This window comes from Rhinolophus hipposideros, assembly GCF_964194185.1.
Source record: "Rhinolophus hipposideros genome assembly, chromosome: 16".
In the NCBI taxonomy this organism is placed as follows: Eukaryota; Metazoa; Chordata; class Mammalia; order Chiroptera; family Rhinolophidae; genus Rhinolophus; species Rhinolophus hipposideros.
In genome coordinates, this window is record NC_138062.1 from 15,363,377 (window position 1) to 15,382,032 (window position 18,656).

Below are 18,656 nucleotides of genomic sequence, written 5' to 3' on the forward strand. Positions count from 1 at the left end.
TCTGTTTTCTATCTTTTTGTTTTGCCTTCACTTTCTGTATTTGAACCTTCCGTATTTTTTTACTGGCATTTTAGTGGAATTTAGGAGAATATGGAAGTAACATTTGATCATTCTGTTTGATTTAACAGAATCAAAAATTTAGCATTGAATTTAAATTTTTTGCATTTCTTACTAAACTCAAATTTTCTTTTTTGTTTTCACAGAGATGTTATGAACATAAACAGTATAGAAATGGATTGAAATTCTGTAAACAAATCCTCTCTAACCCTAAATTTGCAGAGCATGGAGGTGAGTGTTAACTATTATATATTTACTTGTAAGTTTAAGTAGATAAGGCTTTGCTTACCTGTCTGGTTTTACTTATTTGGGTTCTGTCACTTGGGTTCTGTCACTTCCAGTTGCCTTAACTGTTTTCCAGAGAGAATGGACCTTCTTGTCCTTGGCTCCTGTGAGAAGATGTTTCATACTGTATTTTGAATTCAATGTCAAGAAAACAATAACACATTCTACTTGAGTTCTGAGTTTTTCCTTGTTTCAATAAAGGCACCGTAGGAAATGCAGAAATATTTCTGCATTTAAGTTAAGGGACAAATATGCTTATTTAAGTTTGACAAGTAACTTTATTTAAGATGGTATAAGAAAAATTTGCTTTAGAACTTTGGTTGAGCTGGAGAATTTTGTTCCTTATAATAAGCTTATTCAGAAAGGGCCCATTTGGTCCTTTGCTGATGAACGAACATCTTTTTCTTTAGCATTGTATTTTAGTTAGTTTTTCAAGACAGTCATGTTTAAGACATAATTTATATATTGCCATGTTCTGAAAGTGTTTTTAGCTTTTGCCAATGTGATGGTGGAAGATTAGGCAGTGCGATGTTTACAGGGTAAGGGAAGAGTGTGTAGCTAAACTCGTGAAGAGGCAAAGGAAAAATAAGCTTTCACAGGTCTGATTTGTACAGTTAGGAAACATGGCTGTTTGGTAATTAATTTGATAATATTCTCTTAGTATTGAAGCGAGAGAGTAATAGTTCTCTCCTAGCTTTCTTTACTCTTGTATACTTGCAGTATAATAATATAATTGTTTGGAGATGGAAAGCAATGGGAATAAAAGTATGTAAATTTGTCTCTTTTGGTTTGTTAAAAAATATTTTCTCTGGCCAGCTGGATATTAGGTTGTCATTGTTTCTAAAATGCAGTTTCTCTTCATATTTAACATATCTGAAATCAGGTTGCGTGTGAAGTGTCATAATTTAACTGAAAATATTTTTTAACGTTACATGTCTTAGACTTAATTGCCACCCAGGGTTTTATTAATTAAGGCACTTTAAGATGTTTGGTAAAACTTGGAAGAATAAATTTTGCCAACAAAAGGCTACTTTCTACAGTTCCTTATTAATTTGTCATGTTTACCAAATATATTTTGTTTTCCTTTAAACTTATCCATGATTTATAATGGTTTGTACATGATTTTTTCCCCTTCTCTTTTGCTTCAATTTCTTTATCTGTATTTTCCTATAAATGTTGAGTTCTTCCTCAGGGTAATACCTTTAATTCTTATATACATTTATGAAAATCATAAGTGTATATAATTTGTTTATATTTTAATCTTTGAGCAATGAATTTAATCTTTATGTAATTTGAGTTCAAAGGGGTAAAGTCTGTTTCAAGATAAAGTTTTTCCTACTTTAAAGGAATGATTACATAAGGTCATTACATGGAATTCCTCTAAAGAACAGTAATAGAGCCATTGTGACTTGTAACAATATGAATTACCAGATATTCACGCAATTTTGTAACTTTTATCTGAAAAATAAACTACAGAGGCCTAAAGTAGAGAAATATGGTTTAACTTGGTTTGTGAATTTTTAAAAATATTTTAATTGTGTGCAAACATGGAAAATTTCCCAATAATCTTCTCGAAGTTTTCAACTCTTAGGGTAATATAACATTTGTTTTTGAGATTATGGTTTCCTTTTTTGATGTTAATTATTTTTAATATTTAATTTCTTTTTTCTACCTTTCTTATTTTTTTAAAAATAGAAACCCTGGCTATGAAAGGATTAACGTTGAACTGTTTGGGAAAAAAGGAAGAAGCTTATGAATTGGTTCGTAGAGGTTTGAGAAATGACTTGAAGAGTCATGTCTGTATCCTTTTTGAGATGTATTTAAGGATTGGGTTGGGGTGTCTTGAATTAAGGCAGCAATTTGTGAGTCAGAAGTTTTAGATTCCTCTTACCACGTAACTCCAGAGAAGATGTTACTTTCTTCAATAATAGCAACTGCCTTAATTCAGGGAACATTTTTATATACCTACCATGTTCTAACATTATGTCTATCTGTTTACAGATAAATGGGACTTGCCTTTTAAATATCTCTGAAAGTTCTTCTCATGCTTCAAAAAAAACGAAGTACCTTGCAGATTTCATCATGATCATAAATTCAGAGATAGATATGCACAAAGAAATATAGAGAGACAATGTAGTGTACTGATTAAGAGCACAAGCTTAGGAGTGTGCTTCGCTTAGGTTTGAATCCCCGCTCACCTTCTTTTTGTGATTTTAGGACTTAAAATGACGGTAATCAGACCCACCTCATTGTAATGTTGTAAAGATTTAATGATGCCTAACATAGTCCCTGCTAATGCTAATTACTAGATAAATTTTATTTCATTAAGGGAAGTGTGAGGATAGGAGCAAGTACAAATGTCTGAGGAAAGATAGAGGGGGAAATGGTGGGTTACTAATTTTTAAATAGTTTTTAAACAAATATTTCCTCGCCTACTTTGTGGGCTAACACAGTTTTAAGTGCTAAAATACTTAGCAAATTTTTAAGCATTTACCAGATCCGTGGCATAGTACAGACTAAAATTTAAAAAAAGAGGGATTTTGTTCTTGATGAATTTATTCTAGTGAAGACTTCTGAGTATTACATAAAATGTTACAGCTTATTCAAAAATTACCACAAAAATTACCACAATTATTCCAGTAAACAGAAATGAGTTGGGAGTAACCAGACACTGAAAAGGTAAGCAAAGCATTAATTAATAAGACTGTTATAGATATTTTTTCATCGTGTTCCCGATGAGAAGATTTTAAGTTTTACCTTGCCATTCAAAAACAAAGATTATTTTTCAAATAAAATTTATAGTATTAAATATATTTTTAGTTACACATGCCATTGTAGGCATTCTTTTACTGACTGTTGAGGATCTCTGGTGTAAAAGTTAGATTGAAAAGTTTGAACCTGAAAAAAAAAAAAAGAAAAGAAAAGAAAAGTTTGAACCTGATCTGAGAAAGAAACACTGTAAATTCCTGGAAAAGGAATTGGATTTTTTCTTTTGATTATGGTTATTTTGGCAGGAGAGAATAAAAGCAGAGAGACTGAAGGTGGGAGGATGGGTGACTTGTAATAATCAAGATCTAAAATGTAAAGAACCTGCATTAGGGGAGTAGAATTATTTACATATTTTCTCCCTTAATAGCATTTTTTACAACTGTAATTTTGCATATCTATGTCTCTTACTGGACTCCAAGTTCTTTGCATGCAGGAGACTGCCCATTTTGGTCATCTATCAATTATTAAGAAACTTTGATTTGTTAAAAGAATCAATGCTATTTTATGTGTGGTTGATTTTTAGGAACTTTGTTGTGCACTGAGGGTTCTGTCTGTTCTTTAGGTAACTTCCTTAGCTAAAGAAAAGAAAGTATACATGACTTAAAAGAATTTTATGTCATAGATACCCATTCCCTCTTTTTCCTTGCAAAAATAATATCTAACATATATTGAGCATTTACGAGTATTTTGTGCCAGGCAGTGAGCACTTTATATGTGTTATTCTATTTAGTCACCAGAGTACTATGCCTTGCTCTATAGATTTTCTATTTACATTTTATAATTGAGGAAACATAAGGAGACTAAATAACTTGTCCAAGGTCACAGAACTAACAAGGCAAGCTAGACCTCTTTTCTCTGGCTCTGAAAAGCTGTATTAAACCACCTTCTATATTTATATTCTCTCCTTTTTTTAAGCTTGTAATTTTTTAAGTAGCTGTAGTTCTCAGTTTCCTGGGGAACATTAATGGAATATTATTTCTTGACTTAACTAAATCTTTTAGGTTGTATCCTTAACTAAATCCTTTAGGTTGGCATGTTTATGGCCTTCTCCAGAGGTCAGACAAGAAATATGATGAAGCCATTAAGTGTTACAGAAATGCGCTAAAATGGGATAAGGACAATCTTCAAATCTTAAGGGACCTTTCTTTACTACAGATTCAAATGCGAGACCTTGAGGGTTACAGGGTAAGTAAAAGAATGTTTTTATTCTAGGGGAAAATATTGTATTATCTTTTCCATCCTCTTTTCTTAGAGTAAGTAGATCAGGAAATGATAAAGGGCACCTGCTCTTAATGTTTTAAACAATTTACACGGTTACCTTGGGGACTTCCTTGTGCTTAACAAATCTTTTTTTGCCTCTATAAAGCTACACAATGGGGATGTTTGAAACTCTTTTGTATTATTATTCCCAGCATTGTGCTGCAAATTGCTCAGTATTGTGGGGAAATAATATGATCTTTTTAAGGAGCATTTGCTTTCACTGTAAACCTAAGAACAAGTGGTGTTTTTCCCCCCTTAAAGGAAACAAGGTATCAACTACTTCAGCTTCGACCTGCACAGAGAGCATCATGGATTGGTTATGCTATTGCTTACCATTTATTAGAAGATTATGAAATGGCAGCAAAGATTTTAGAAGAATTTAGGAAAACACAACAGGTAACAACGAGAAGCCAGACCTAGTTCACTAGGTCTGATTCTGAGTATAACTAAAAGAAAGAAGTGTACATAAACTTGCTAATTTTTTATATTGGAGTAGTTTTAAACTTACAGAAAAGTTGCAAGAATAGTACAAAGAACTTCATATAGGAGTTCACTCACATTAACTAATTGTTAATATTTGACATATTTACTTTATAATCCTTATCTATTTATCTATTTAAATTTTCTTCTTGAAACATTTGTAAGTAATTGCAGACACAATGCTCTTTTACTCCCAAATGCTTTAGTGTGATATTTCCTGAGAATAACTCTATCGTTGTGAATTCTATAGATAGTACTATATAGAAAAAATTGGAAAATTTAATATTAATAGAGTATTATCTAATCCACAGCCCATATTCAAAATTTATTAATTGTTTATATCCTTTCTTGAATTTCTTTTCCATTTAAGGATGCAGTTTAGAATCATACCTTACATTTAGTTATCTTTTGTCTTTGGTCTTGTTTAATCTGAAGTTTTGAAGACATTGTGTATTTCACGACATTTGATATTTTTGAAGAATACAGGGCAGTGTTTTTGTAGAGTGTATCAGTTTGGATTTGTTTGATGGTTCCTCATTATTATAGTTAGGTATTTTTAGCAGGAATCCACAGAAGTAATATTGAGCCCTTCTCAGTTCATCACATTAAGCGGCAGATGATGTCTGTTTGTTCCATTTGATTACTTGGTTAAGGTGGTGCCTGTTAGGTTTCATCACATAGACTTAGTTTTTCTCTTTGTATTTAATAAACAGTTGGCAACTTTATGAATAGTCTGTTCCTCATCAAACTTTCACCACTAGTTTTAGCATTCATTGATTATGAGTCTTGTGTGAGTCAGTTGTGCCAGTGATAGTTGCAAAATGGTGATTCTCTATTTTTTATTCCTTTTAGATTTATTATTTGACATTCTACTGTTAGGGAAGAGCTTTCCTTTCTCTCTGATTTATTATATGTAAGGACTTAGGGATTCTTATTCAATGGGTTATGAGTTAATACTGTCATTATTTACTTAATTGCTCCCTACGCAGATATTTAGGAATTTTTTAAAAATGAGTTTTATCAATCAGATATTATCTGTAGGCTCCCTGTTTATATTGAGTGTATAAACAATTTTCTAATATGAAAACAAAGTTCTTACTGTTAGTATTTCTTATGTCCATATATAGACATCGCCCGATAAAGTGGATTATGAATATAGTGAACTCCTTTTATATCAGAATCAAGTTCTTCGGGAAGCAGGTCTTTATAGAGAAGCCCTGGAACATCTTTGTACCTATGAAAAGCAGATTTGTGATAAACTTGCTGTAGAAGAAACCAAAGGTACTGTTTTTAAAGAATGTCATTTGTTCTAGTATTTAATTAAGACAGAGTGTAAGGCCAAAAGTGTAGTTGCTGCTGGTCATTGTATGTAATTCAACTTTTGATGATAGAAAATGTATTTCTTACTCTGTACTTTGAATAATTTGTAACGTGGGAAAGTACTCGTTTAAACATTGTTGATATAGGTAAAAAATTGCAAACAATAAAATATTGAATGAAGACACTCAAAAATTTTTTCTTTAAAGCATTTTTGATCTGAAAATATTATAAGGTTTGACCAAAACACAAGAGGCAATTGCTTAATTTTATAAGACAGGATTAAATTTCTTAGAAACAGCTTATTAGCCAAACTGTGTGTGTGCACCAGATTTCTTTATGACCAGTCGTGTATATTGATAAATCTTTAGTGTTTACTAAAGTACATGTGGAACATTCTTTATGGTTTATCTGAATGCCTTTCTGGACACAGAACGTGAATTGAAACCAGAGATTTGGGTTTTATGTGTGGATTATGATAGGAAGGGTAGATCTTTAAAGATCTCCAATGCTGCCGTTTGTTGGAAGGCAGAGAAGAAGGAGTCTTCTAATTTTAAAACTTGAGGAACTGATTATGGAAAAATGAAAGAAAAATAACAAGTAATTGAAAATACAAGTACTTTCTAAGAAATGTTTTTTTGCTCTTGTTAGTTCAGAGAACTGAAGTTGGTTGGTTTCAAATTCTTTTGGCTCCCCTGGAAGTTGAACACTAGATAAGTGTGGTATCCTATACGTAGCAGACGTAGCCGTTATTTGCCAGATGAACTTTGAGCAGAGGGTAATGCTACTGGCCAGGGAAAAAAGGAAAGTTAAGGATCCTGGAGCTCAGATGTGAACTAGAGATCCTGGACAGCCCCTTTCATTTGAGTTGTCATCTCTTAGCAGTCTATTAAATAGTTATAAAGGGAGGAGATTTATACTTAATGGAAGGATGACAACATTGGCAAGAACTAGGTCTCCTTGAAACTGATATAATATTGAATGTCAACTGTAATTTAAATTTTTTAAAAAAAGAAAAAAATGTTTTGAAGTTAGGAAAATACGTTTAGAAAGTTTTGTCAAATCTGCTTTATATTACCAATGATGTTTTTTAAAAAAAGCTACTTTGGGTTCCTTCGTTGGCAGGCTTCTAATTAGCTATATGACCAGGGGCAAGTCTTGGGTGACAGTTTCTTTATGGAAGTACATGAGAGTTTTCAAAATACTCTCTTAGGAATATTATTTCATTTGCTTCCTTTGATAACTGAGAGTACAATCATCGATCTTTGGCAATTCCTGTAGTAAAGGCATCATTGGTAGTGCTGGGAAGTTCCTAACGAGGGTGAGTGGGCATATAGTTAGGCAGGAAGTGTCATCAACGCTTATTTCACTAGTTCCTTCCAAAGAGAAGGTGGGAGAAGATTAAAGGAAGGATGGGAATGGGTGTAGTGTAGGGAGAAGAGTTGCAGGATGTTCTTAGTGAAATAGGCTTTTGATTACTATAGAGCGTGCTGTCAGCCTCAACACTGTTGAGATTTTGGGACCGAGATGTTGGGAATGGAAATCTCCTGTATGTTGCCAAATGTTGAGCACCATTTCTAGCTTCTACACATCACATAGCAGTAGCACCTGCCCCCCTTTACTGTGATAACTAAAAATTCTGCAGAAATTACCAAATTTTCCCTGGGTTGCAAAAAGTGCCCCTGAGAACCACTGGTATAGTCATTAAGAATATGGGCTCTTTTAGCCAAATTGCTTGGGTTCAAATCTCGCCTCCAACATTTGACTAGCTGAAAGACTCTAGCAAGTAAGGTCTCTCTGTTTTAAAATGATGAAAATAATCGTAACCTATCTCATAGAATTTTGAAATTGAATTAGTTAATGCACGTGAAATGTTAAAGTCACTAACACATAGTGAGCACTCTCTAAGGGTTCGTTTTTATTATCTGAGGAGAACAGAAGGTGCAAGGATCAAGTTATGGTTTGAAAATCATACCTTTGGTCCAAGGAGCCCATTAGGGTAAGGATTCTGAGCAGTGTTGGAGGCTTATCTGAGTTTGGAGCTTACATATTCCTAGTGATACCAGTGCTTCTGTCCATTCATCTAATATCTTTGCTTCCCTTTGTGAGAAAGTGTGGGGCAAATACCTGGAATGATCTGGGCCTTAAAATTGGTGAAAAGGGGGAGTCTGGGTTTTGAGACTGGTTTTGATACTTGGGGCTGCTAATTTCATTCAGGGATGAGATTGGTCATGAAGCCCAGAGAAGACAAGCAATGAGACTAGAGTTGATGAGATGGCCTGAGGGGGAAAAAGGAAATGGGTTTTCTCTAGGATAAGGGGTAGGATTAAGGAGACTAGAAGAGAAAGACACCACAGTTAAGCTCAAAGCAAGAGGCCTGTTTGCTAGTTGGCAAGCTTTAGAAAAAGGTTTTGAGTGTGGCCAAGATTGTGGGCTGCTACAGCAGAATCGTTTTATAGTTCATTAAGGGATGATAAGGTTAGGGTATTGGATTGGGTCGTTAATTTAGGTATTGAAATTGTCCATATAACATCAGGAAATAATTGAATAGTAGACGATAGCTTGATGATTGTGTTCAGTGAATTTGAGAAAGTAGCCTGGAGTTAGACAACTACCTGAATAAATTGAGGATGTGAATATAAACTTCAAAAAAGGAGAGAATAAAATTATATGGTAAATAATCTTGTTGAAGGGAATTGGGAGCTCAGGAGGATATCATCCACTTCACAACATTGAAGAGACTTTTAAGAGAAAATTTGAGGAAAAGTTAAAGTTATAACCCAAAGATATTTAGCTAATTTAATTTGCTTTTTATCAGGGGAACTTCTATTGCAATTATCTCGTTTGGAAGATGCAACTGATGTTTATAGAGGATTACAAGAGAGAAATCCTGAAAACTGGGCCTATTACAAAGGCTTGGAAAAGGCACTTAAGCCAGGTAGTATTGTTTAAAACTTACTTTCTAAGTTTTAATTGCTTCTTTTGTTAATATATATTTTATTAATTCACTGAAAAGCATAGTTGAAAAAAACGATGGTTAAGGATTGGTTCAAAATCTGAATATAGAAGTACATTTGCAAACTTCCATTTAATATGGCAGACTGAGCATTTTCTGAAACCTCTTTTCTGCCACAAATTCAAAGAAAGAGTTGAGAAAAAAATTTAGAAACAACTTTTAAAAATTCACAAATGCGTAACAAAAAAAGCATCAAAAGCGTGAAAGGGCGATTTCCACTGACAGAAATGGAGATGTCTCCCTAAAGGAAAGAAGCAAGCATAACTTCTGTGGTAACCTGTGGCTGCAGCAGTGTCCTGCCAGGGGCATTGAAGCTGTGGCCAAGCTGAGCAGTGCTTTCCTATGTGGGAAGAAGACCTACATTTCCATCACTCAAATCAACTTGGGTCTAAAGACTGTCTTCTAAAAAAATATAAATTAAATAAATAAATTAATTAATTAATAAATAAAGACTCTCTTCTTCTCTCCTTTCCTCATCACCCTCTCCCAGGAATGGGACCCACTAGTGAGGACAGGTCCAGAAACATGTCATCTACAAATAGACCCGTTTCTTAGCCAAGATGATCTGATTTGAAGCTGTTTCCCTCAAGACTGGTAGTGAGCCATTCCTGATACATTGATGTCTGTAGGAGAAACCTCGTAACAAGGAATGTCATACTATCATAGGTACACCAGCACAGGAATAATCGTCATCAGTGCCAGCACAAAGGAGTATAGAGACAAAGAGGGGATGTAAGATGAGGACAGGGAATTGCAGCCAGGAAATATGAATAGTTATGTGAAAGTACCAGTTAGGAATCTGGGAAATGAAAAACCTACTTAGTGACATAAGGATCTTAATGGGTTGAATAGCAGACAGGCCACAGCTGATGAAAAATTAGTGAAGTGGAAGATTGACGTCAGGGGGAAGTTCTCAACTGAGAGTAAAAGAGAAGATATAAAAGAAATGTGGAGAAATGGAAGATAGGGGATAGATCCAGAAGCTCCAAAATAAATCAGGAGAGGAGTTAGAAAAGGAGAGGCTGAAGAGAATAGTGGCAAAGCCATACATGGGAATATAATCACAGCCTTTCTTAGAACTAAAGTAAAGGAGTCCTCAGATTTTAAAGGGCTACCTAAAACAGAATAGGATAAAGAAAATTATACGAGTGTAGGTATTTAATATATGAAAATATTAGAAGGAAATAGTCTAAAATGACTTGACATTGAAGTAGTTAGATTATAAAATATTTTTCCCCATCTTCAAATTTTCTGTTTAATATGAAAAATTTTATATACTTTGAGAAATTTGCTAGAAAAATATACAACTTATAATTATATACTTCTTTTTTGCCTGCAGCTAATATGTTAGAACGACTAAAAATTTATGAGGAGGCCTGGACTAAGTATCCCAGGGGACTGGTGCCAAGGAGACTGCCATTAAACTTTTTATCTGGTAAGTGAGAATAATTGCAAAGGAATGCAAATGATGGTATGATTTACGGTTTCTTTCCTTGGTTTTAATATGTGAATGTGCATATTGAGGTTAAAGTACACATTGTTAGGATTGTCTGGGTAAATAGAGGTCAACACGACTTTTTTTCTTCAAAGGTGAGAAGTTTAAAGAATGTTTGGATAAGTTCCTAAGGATGAACTTCAGCAAGGGTTGTCCACCTGTCTTCAATACTTTGAGGTCATTATACAAAGATAAAGAAAAGGTAAAGCAAGATAACTTTTTTTGGTGGGGGGACTATCATTTCTTTGCTCAGTATTTCGAATAGTTAATTCTTGCTTATCTGGGCACATAGTACACATTTGTACATCTTGTATCAGTCTTCCTAGCTTGCAGTTTAAATGCGTCTTGGCCTCTTCTTTTTCATCCTCTTCTTTCTATAACTAAATAACTTATGGCTTATTCGTTTTCTCTCTTTTGTTTCTGGTGTATACTTTAAAGAGTCAGTGTAGGTATGAAACTTGGTACGGTAGTGATTTCTTCAGTATTTTCTCTCATTTCTTCAGTATTTTCTCTCATCCCTGCTCATGGTGAAACTCAAAAGTGACTTTTTTTTTTGGCTAAGTTTTAGCTTAATAAATCCTTGTTTTTTATTTGGTAGAAAAAATTATGTCATAAGAGTTTGTTTGTTGTCCAAGTAAGTCACCTTACTCTTTCAGCTATATTTTACAACATTCAAAATGCTTGTTAAGAGGGTGTTTTAATCATAATTTAAATTATTTTGCTTACAAGTACAGTGACATCAAGACATGTTGGTTGGATTAAAAAAAAAATGAGTTACAAGTGAAGAATCAGAAAGATGGGACAAATTAAACATGCTAAACATTTGAACCTAAAGCATGTAAGATTTTTACCAATTGTTTCTTGAGAGGCCCAAGGCGTTGGCTTTTAATGACTGCTTCACTTTTTTTCTTGCATGAATCACATTTATAAAATGTGGTCTGTTATTTCCAGTCCTGATAGAGCGAGAACTTGATGCTTACAAAGCAGTCTTGATTATAGAATCCTGTATGTTTTTATGATATATATGGTCATCGCATGTAAATCTAAATTGGTTAAAAATGTTCAATTTATCCTGCGTCTTTCCATGATATTCAACTTACAGAAACAAGTTCTTTCTTTTTGTTCTCATTTCTTAAATTTACATAATATTGAATTCTATTCTGCAGTGATGATAATAAATGCAACTGATTCAAACAGGTTTGGGAAAAGAAAACTCTTAGTAAGAATGTAGCTCAGCTTCTGGGAGCAGAGAAACATGGGCACACCAGAGTAATCTAGCTGTGACCATTCAATCCTCACAGTTATCTGAGGTAATAGAGAGAGCTGGTGTTAATCTGTTGAGTCATTTAAGAGAGCTTCTGGAAATCCAGTATAGATGGATTAAACTAAGAAGAGGATTAATAAATTAAAAGTATTCACAGATCTCTTAGGAAGCCAGGAGGAAGTAGTATAGTCATGACTCAGGAAAAACCAGAACCTGGACAGCCACTCATTCTCCTGGACCTCAGAAACCTACCTACTGTACCATATGTCAGTGGTACTGATGCTTTCCCTGGGATTATGGAATTGAGAATTGATGTTATCATCTACTTAGGGAATTTCACTTTTCACATAGTATTTAATTCTCGATCCCTGAAGAGCAAATGTTACTTGTGGGTGTTATTTATGTTGGGTTGAGATAAAAATGAGCCAAGATAAAAATCATCCACAATATTTTGTCTTTTGTCTTTTTGTCCAACCCTTTCCTGATTTCTAGTTCAGCTTGATGCTAGATTTTCTAGCAGGGAAAGGAGTTGTCAGTATGATTCTAGAAAGTTAAGTCTTACTACACACCTTCAAAAATATGGTTTACTTGCTTTTGAATTTTTATGCGTAAGTTAAGAGATTTATAAAAGTGTGTGTGTGAATGTTTGTTTAGCCCTTGAATAGTAAATAAATTTTGCACAAGAGTAGTAACTGTATATATACATATATAATTTTTTTTTTAATTAAAGTGTGCTTGTATGTTTGTACTCTAGGTGGCAATCATAGAAGAATTAGTAGTAGGTTATGAAACTTCTCTAAAAAGCTGCCGGTTATTTAATCCCAATGGTAAGTGCTCAAGTTTTATGTTTTAAAAACATCTTGAAATTTTTAATATACTATGAAATTCTTAGTCAGAAGGACAGTATTTTTTTTTTATTATTTAGGCAATAAGTTTAGTATATTTAAACATTTTTTCCCTTTAAGGTGGAGATGCATTAATTTGCACATTGTGAAAATATTTGGTAAGAAGAGAATCACATTAGCTTATTGAAAAATATTTTGGGGCCGGCCCGGTGGCTCAGGCGGTTAGAGCTCCGTGCTCCTAACTCTGAAGGCTGCCAGTTCGATTCCCACATGGGCCAGTGGGCTCTCAACCACAAGGTTGCCAGTTTCAATTCCTTGAGTCCCGCAAGGGATGGTGGGCTGTGCCCCCTGGGACAACAACTTGAAGCTGAACGGCACCCTCCACAACTAAGATTGAAAGGACAACAACTTGACTTGGAAAAGAAAGAAAGAAAGAAAAACATTTTATGTAAAATTTAGAACATCTGCAATACTAGATGTGATAATGTAATGATCATCCATTTACCCACCATCCAGCTTCAGTGATTTTTTAACTCATGACCAAACTCATTTCATCTATATTCTTACCTGCTTCCTTCTACTGCCATGTTATTCTGAAGCAAATCCCAAACATCACCCCATTTCACCCATGAAATATTTTAATATTCAAGAGATCGTAACGATAATATCCTCACCACACCTGAACATAAATATTTTCTTAAAATACCAAACAATGTCATCTTAGAAATGTCATTGTTTCTTTTTGTTTTTGAAGTATGAATGAAGATCCAAATGAAGTCTATACTTTGAATTTGGTTGATATTTTTTAACTCTCTTTTAATCTATAGGTTTTTTCCTCCATCTTTTCCTTTCTTCAACTTGTTTGTTAAAGAAATTAGTTTTTTTCTTGAGTTTTCCTAAATTTTGCTGAATGTACCCCTCTTAATTTGCTATAAATTGTTAATTTGATGTATAACTGTGCTGTCTGGTATGATGTGGCTATTAAAATTTTTTAAATTAAAAATTTAATTCCTCAGTTGCAGTAGCAACATTGCAAGTGCTGCTCAGTAGCCATGTGAAGCTACTGCGTACCATATTGGACAGGAAAAATACAGAGCCTTTCCATCACAGCAGAAACTTCTAATGGGCACGTCTGACCAGAGGCCTGATGAGATTAGAACATGGTTTTGGTTGTTTGCTTTATGTTTTGTTTTAAACATGAGTGATGAGCAAGCTTATTTCACGGGTGGTGGTGTGTTCTTTCATCAGGAGGCACGTAGTGTTTGTTTTACATGTTAGCAACTTTTAGGAATTACAGACGGGTGATATTCCATCATTCATTTTTTATTACCTTAAAAGGGAAATTTTCCTTCATCTATTTCTGCACATATTATCAGCACATATCTGATAATATACTCAATATTTCATTGAGTATAGGAAAAGCAAGATAAATGCAGCTTTTTCTCCCTTGCCTCTTCTACCTTCTTTTTGTTTACATTTTCAAAATAATTGATTTAGTATCATCCTTCGAAGATGGCTAATACACGTTTTAAAAGTATTATTATGAATTCATAGATTTAAACATATTTCATGTTTTAAACTGTTGCAGTTTTAAATGGTCCAGCCCCCATATACCATGGTAGTAGTTGATAGCTTCCTCGCAGTTTGGTATGACAAGATTATTCCAGTTCATCTTGTGCGCTACCCATAGAGACCTGGAATCAATTGTTTTTCCCAAGGAGCCCTGGTTTCTACAGTGGGAAAGCCCAGTATGGGACCTGGGATACTCATTGCTATTGGGTTTGATCATTGTTTCTAGGTCTCAGTTTAATTTTAGTAATACTTTTTAGAAGGCGTTACCATGGTTTCATTGGTTAATCATCATGATGTTCCTTTGATTATCAGCATTTTCCTACATATTTTACAAATGTGGAAGAGGTTCAATGACATGCCCAAGAATATGCAGCACTTTAGTTGCAGATCTATCAGATCGGGAGTTGGTGAGTTCCACTCCTATTGTTTGTCCACTGAGCCATCCTACTTTTACCAGGATAAAAATAAGCAATCTATTGCTTTCTTTGAAAGCAAATAACAATTCTCAGGCTTTAGAAATTTGTGTTAAAAAGCACTTTTTAATGTGTGGGTTGTGTATTTAACTCACACATTTTCTTAGTGTATAAAAATTAAATTATGAATTAAATATAGAATAAGCTTTTTACTTATCTCTTTTTTGGGATATAGTTTTTATTCTACCTCAATTATACATCATTGAATATTCAGCATAATATTAAAATATATTAAGATTATTATAATCACCAAATTTTAAAATTAGCACATCACAAGTATATTTCTGCATAGTTTAGTACATTAGCTAGAAACCCAACGAAGCAGTTGGGTCTTTTTTTTTTTTTTAACCTCATATTAATGGAAAATTTCTTTTGATATTTTTTTCTTTGATAACAATACACTCTCATATTTCTAGTACAACTTGTCTTCCCACCCCTTTCAGCTTCCTTTTTAGGTAATTTGTTACATCTTTGATCTCATTTATCTGCCATATTTATTATGTAAAGTTCTTAATAAATGCAAGGCATTGTGCTAGGGGCTATAGTGATATAGAACAAAAAGTGTGGTCCCTTCCAAAGACCTTACAAATTTAGTGGTAGTTTTATAGCTAGATGTATAAATGGCACAGTTCACACTGCTTTCCTTATTAATAGAGTACACATTTTGAGATGGGTACCCTCTTAATATACATAATGACTAATCTTGGTTTTTTTTCCTCTCCCACTCCCCACCTCCCCATTTTTTAAAGATGATGGAAAAGAGGAACCACCAACCACATTACTTTGGGTTCAGTACTACTTGGCACAACATTATGACAAAATTGGTCAGCCATCTATTGCTCTGGAATACATAAATACTGCTATTGAAAGTACACCTACTTTGATAGAACTCTTTCTTGTGAAAGCTAAAATTTATAAGGTAAAAATCTATTCCCCCTTTTTAAATAAAGTATAATGCAACTGACAATTTTTTCATATATTTTATGGATTCTAAATGCTATAAAAGCAATGATTATTTGATGGCTTATAAAACATGGAACAAGTGTAATACATTTCTCAGTCTGATTACTTTTAGACTTGTGGTCATTCTAATTTGATCATTCACCTCTATATACACATACATATATATAGTTATATATATGGTTATTCATGTTATATATTGATACATTCACACATCTTCATATCTGATTAATTTCTTGGTTTTAAGTAGTAAGAATATTGGTAATCGAAAGTAATTATATTTGCTGTGAAATGTTTGTTTCTTTTAACATTTGAGTGTGATCATATATCAGTATCTGGTAATCTTAATGAAACTGAAGATTCTACTATGAATTTCACATATTGTGATTTCTTTTGTCTCAACTCCTCTTGAATGAGAATCTTTAATTATATGATCTAGCATCATCTTAAAATAAAATTACATCTTCTCTATCTTAATACAAATATAATTTAGTAATAAAAGCTCTTGGGGAAGGGATTATAAACCAATAATTTACTTATCAAAAAGTAATGAAATTAAGTAATGTTTTAAAAGCACTTTTCAAAGCCAGGTGATGTTCATTAGTGGTGTGGCTTGAGTCAATGAACTAGTTAGGTGAATTAGAATGGGGATTGTGGAATCTCTAATAATGGTCCTAATCAATGATGTTTCCATGTTTCCTTTGGAATAGAAATTTGGCCATCACTTTGCCTTTTATGACCTTTACATTGAATTATGTTGTTCTGACTTAAAAGATTTCAATTATTGGTTTATTCTTTGATTCAACCATTATTTTTGAGTATTCATCACTATGTGCCAGCTACTGTCGTAGGCAATGAGGTTATAACAGTAGGCAAAATTATTCAAAAAAAAAAAAAAAGTTCAGTTTTTTACTATTAGAGAGCTGATAGTCTGCATGGCCAGAAAGGTATCAGAACTTATATTATGGTAGAATGTATGCATCTACATTGATTTTTTATAAGAGTCAGAAGAATATCTTTCTTTGTTTATGGTTAAGTTATTTATCAACAGGTAACTAATTATTTGCATGGTAAAATTAGTATATTGACTGGGTTTATTTTGTTTTCATACACTATAAGCATGCTGGGAATATTAAAGAAGCTGCAAGGTGGATGGATGAGGCTCAGGCCTTGGACACAGCAGACAGATTTATCAACTCCAAGTGTGCAAAATACATGCTAAAAGCCAATCTGATAAAGGAGGCTGAAGAAATGTGCTCAAAGTTTACACGGGTTTGTACAGCTAGTGTTCTTATGAATAAACATTTAATACTTTTATACCTTAATTATTTTTCAGAGTTTATTTCTAATATTTTTAATATCAAAATAGTCAGGATTTTAATTAAATCACCTTATCAGAAAAAAACAATCAATATTAGTGTAAAACATTTTCATTTTAGATGGTTGTACAGTGGATTTTTAAACTGATTTATGTTGGTGGCTGTTCAGATTTTTTAGGGGTGAAGAGAACTGATACTAATCTGAGTACCTGCTATGTGCTAATGTTTCTTATGTTATTCTCCAACCCCAATTATGTAGATCTTTTGCTTAATCATTTACAAAGGCACATATTTTGTTCAGTGCTTAGAAATATAATTTCAGTTTCTTTCACATATTAACTGTTCTCTCTTGCTCTGAGAATGGTTAAAAAAATAGAAAATGATTTTAAAAGAATTCAACTGACCATCTTTTCCTTCTTATTTAGTAAGAAATGGTCTTAAATATATGTGATTTTCATATAGGAAGGAACATCAGCGGTAGAAAATTTGAATGAAATGCAATGCATGTGGTTCCAGACAGAATGTGCCCAGGCTTATAAGACAATGAATAAATTTGGTGACGCACTTAAGAAATGTCATGAAATTGAAAGAGTAAGTACCCTGTACATATGAGTTTCTCATTTTATTTTGGTAAATGGTGAAGGTTTGGGGCAAATCCTATTGGTCTTATTTATTTTTTGTCTTTATAATTCACAGTAAGTGATTTCTACATGTCAGTATTTACATTTTTCAGTATTATAAACTACATTTTCAGCAGACTTCCCTATTGTTTACTCTTCCTGCAAGAATTCATGTAAAAAACTTTATGGAAAGTTTGTATCTTGCTTATGTTTTCATTATTTTTCAATGTTTCAAATTGCTACTGTTTCTTTAGTAACACATACAAAGCTCATTAAGTTATCCTAGAAACCTGTTTGTCCTGTTGATTAGTGATGCCATATACCCTTGATACTTAAAAGATAAAACCTTTGAAGCCTTTTCACAATATTTCTGTAGCCTCTGTAATTCCTCATGTTTTGATAAATTCATTGTTTTCTTAGTCCCCTTCACTTTTGATTCATTTTTGTTTTTCACAGAGGAAATGTTTATATAATTTCATGTTTGTTTTGTGAAGTAGAGGACCTCAGAGCTTAGTTCAATTGTGTTAATTTCTGGTTGATTAACTTACTTGCTAATTGATTCCTCTTCTGCATACCAGCATTACTGTTGCATAGGATTCAGATTTGTATTCTCAGAAAAGTTACCAAATACTACATATTATAATCCTTTGCAAATCGTTCTAAATATAAAAACTGAATGTTTAACATGTAAATCTACTGTATTGCACCATTATGTATACTAATAAATTATGTTTGACTTGTCATTATAGCTTTATTTAAGTATGATTAAGGAAGGAATAAATATATATGTTTTAAAGCATCGTGTTTCCTTTTCATTGAACAAATAATTCAGTGCCTGGTGTATGCCATATACTTTCCTAGTGGTTGGCCAATTATATTTGCTTATTTGATGTGCCAAGTATTTATATTGAATGGCTGTAGTTT

The 18,656-nt window shown here is 33.2% G+C and overlaps 1 protein-coding gene across 2 annotated transcripts in view; it reads left to right on the forward strand.

Annotated features, from left to right (window-relative positions):
- The window catches only part of NAA15 (N-alpha-acetyltransferase 15, NatA auxiliary subunit), a 57,541-nt gene that overhangs the window by 18,548 nt on the left and 20,337 nt on the right, over positions 1–18,656 (forward strand). For both annotated transcript variants that reach the window (XM_081077653.1, XM_081077654.1), the window contains exons 2-13: positions 204–288; positions 2,038–2,142; positions 4,139–4,296; positions 4,633–4,767; positions 5,979–6,132; positions 8,987–9,106; positions 10,524–10,619; positions 10,775–10,881; positions 12,698–12,770; positions 15,583–15,752; positions 16,913–17,065; positions 17,575–17,703. In XM_081077653.1, coding sequence (XP_080933779.1) covers positions 204–288; positions 2,038–2,142; positions 4,139–4,296; positions 4,633–4,767; positions 5,979–6,132; positions 8,987–9,106; positions 10,524–10,619; positions 10,775–10,881; positions 12,698–12,770; positions 15,583–15,752; positions 16,913–17,065; positions 17,575–17,703 — 1,485 coding nt within the window. The remainder of the gene's footprint in view (positions 1–203; positions 289–2,037; positions 2,143–4,138; positions 4,297–4,632; positions 4,768–5,978; positions 6,133–8,986; positions 9,107–10,523; positions 10,620–10,774; positions 10,882–12,697; positions 12,771–15,582; positions 15,753–16,912; positions 17,066–17,574; positions 17,704–18,656) is intronic.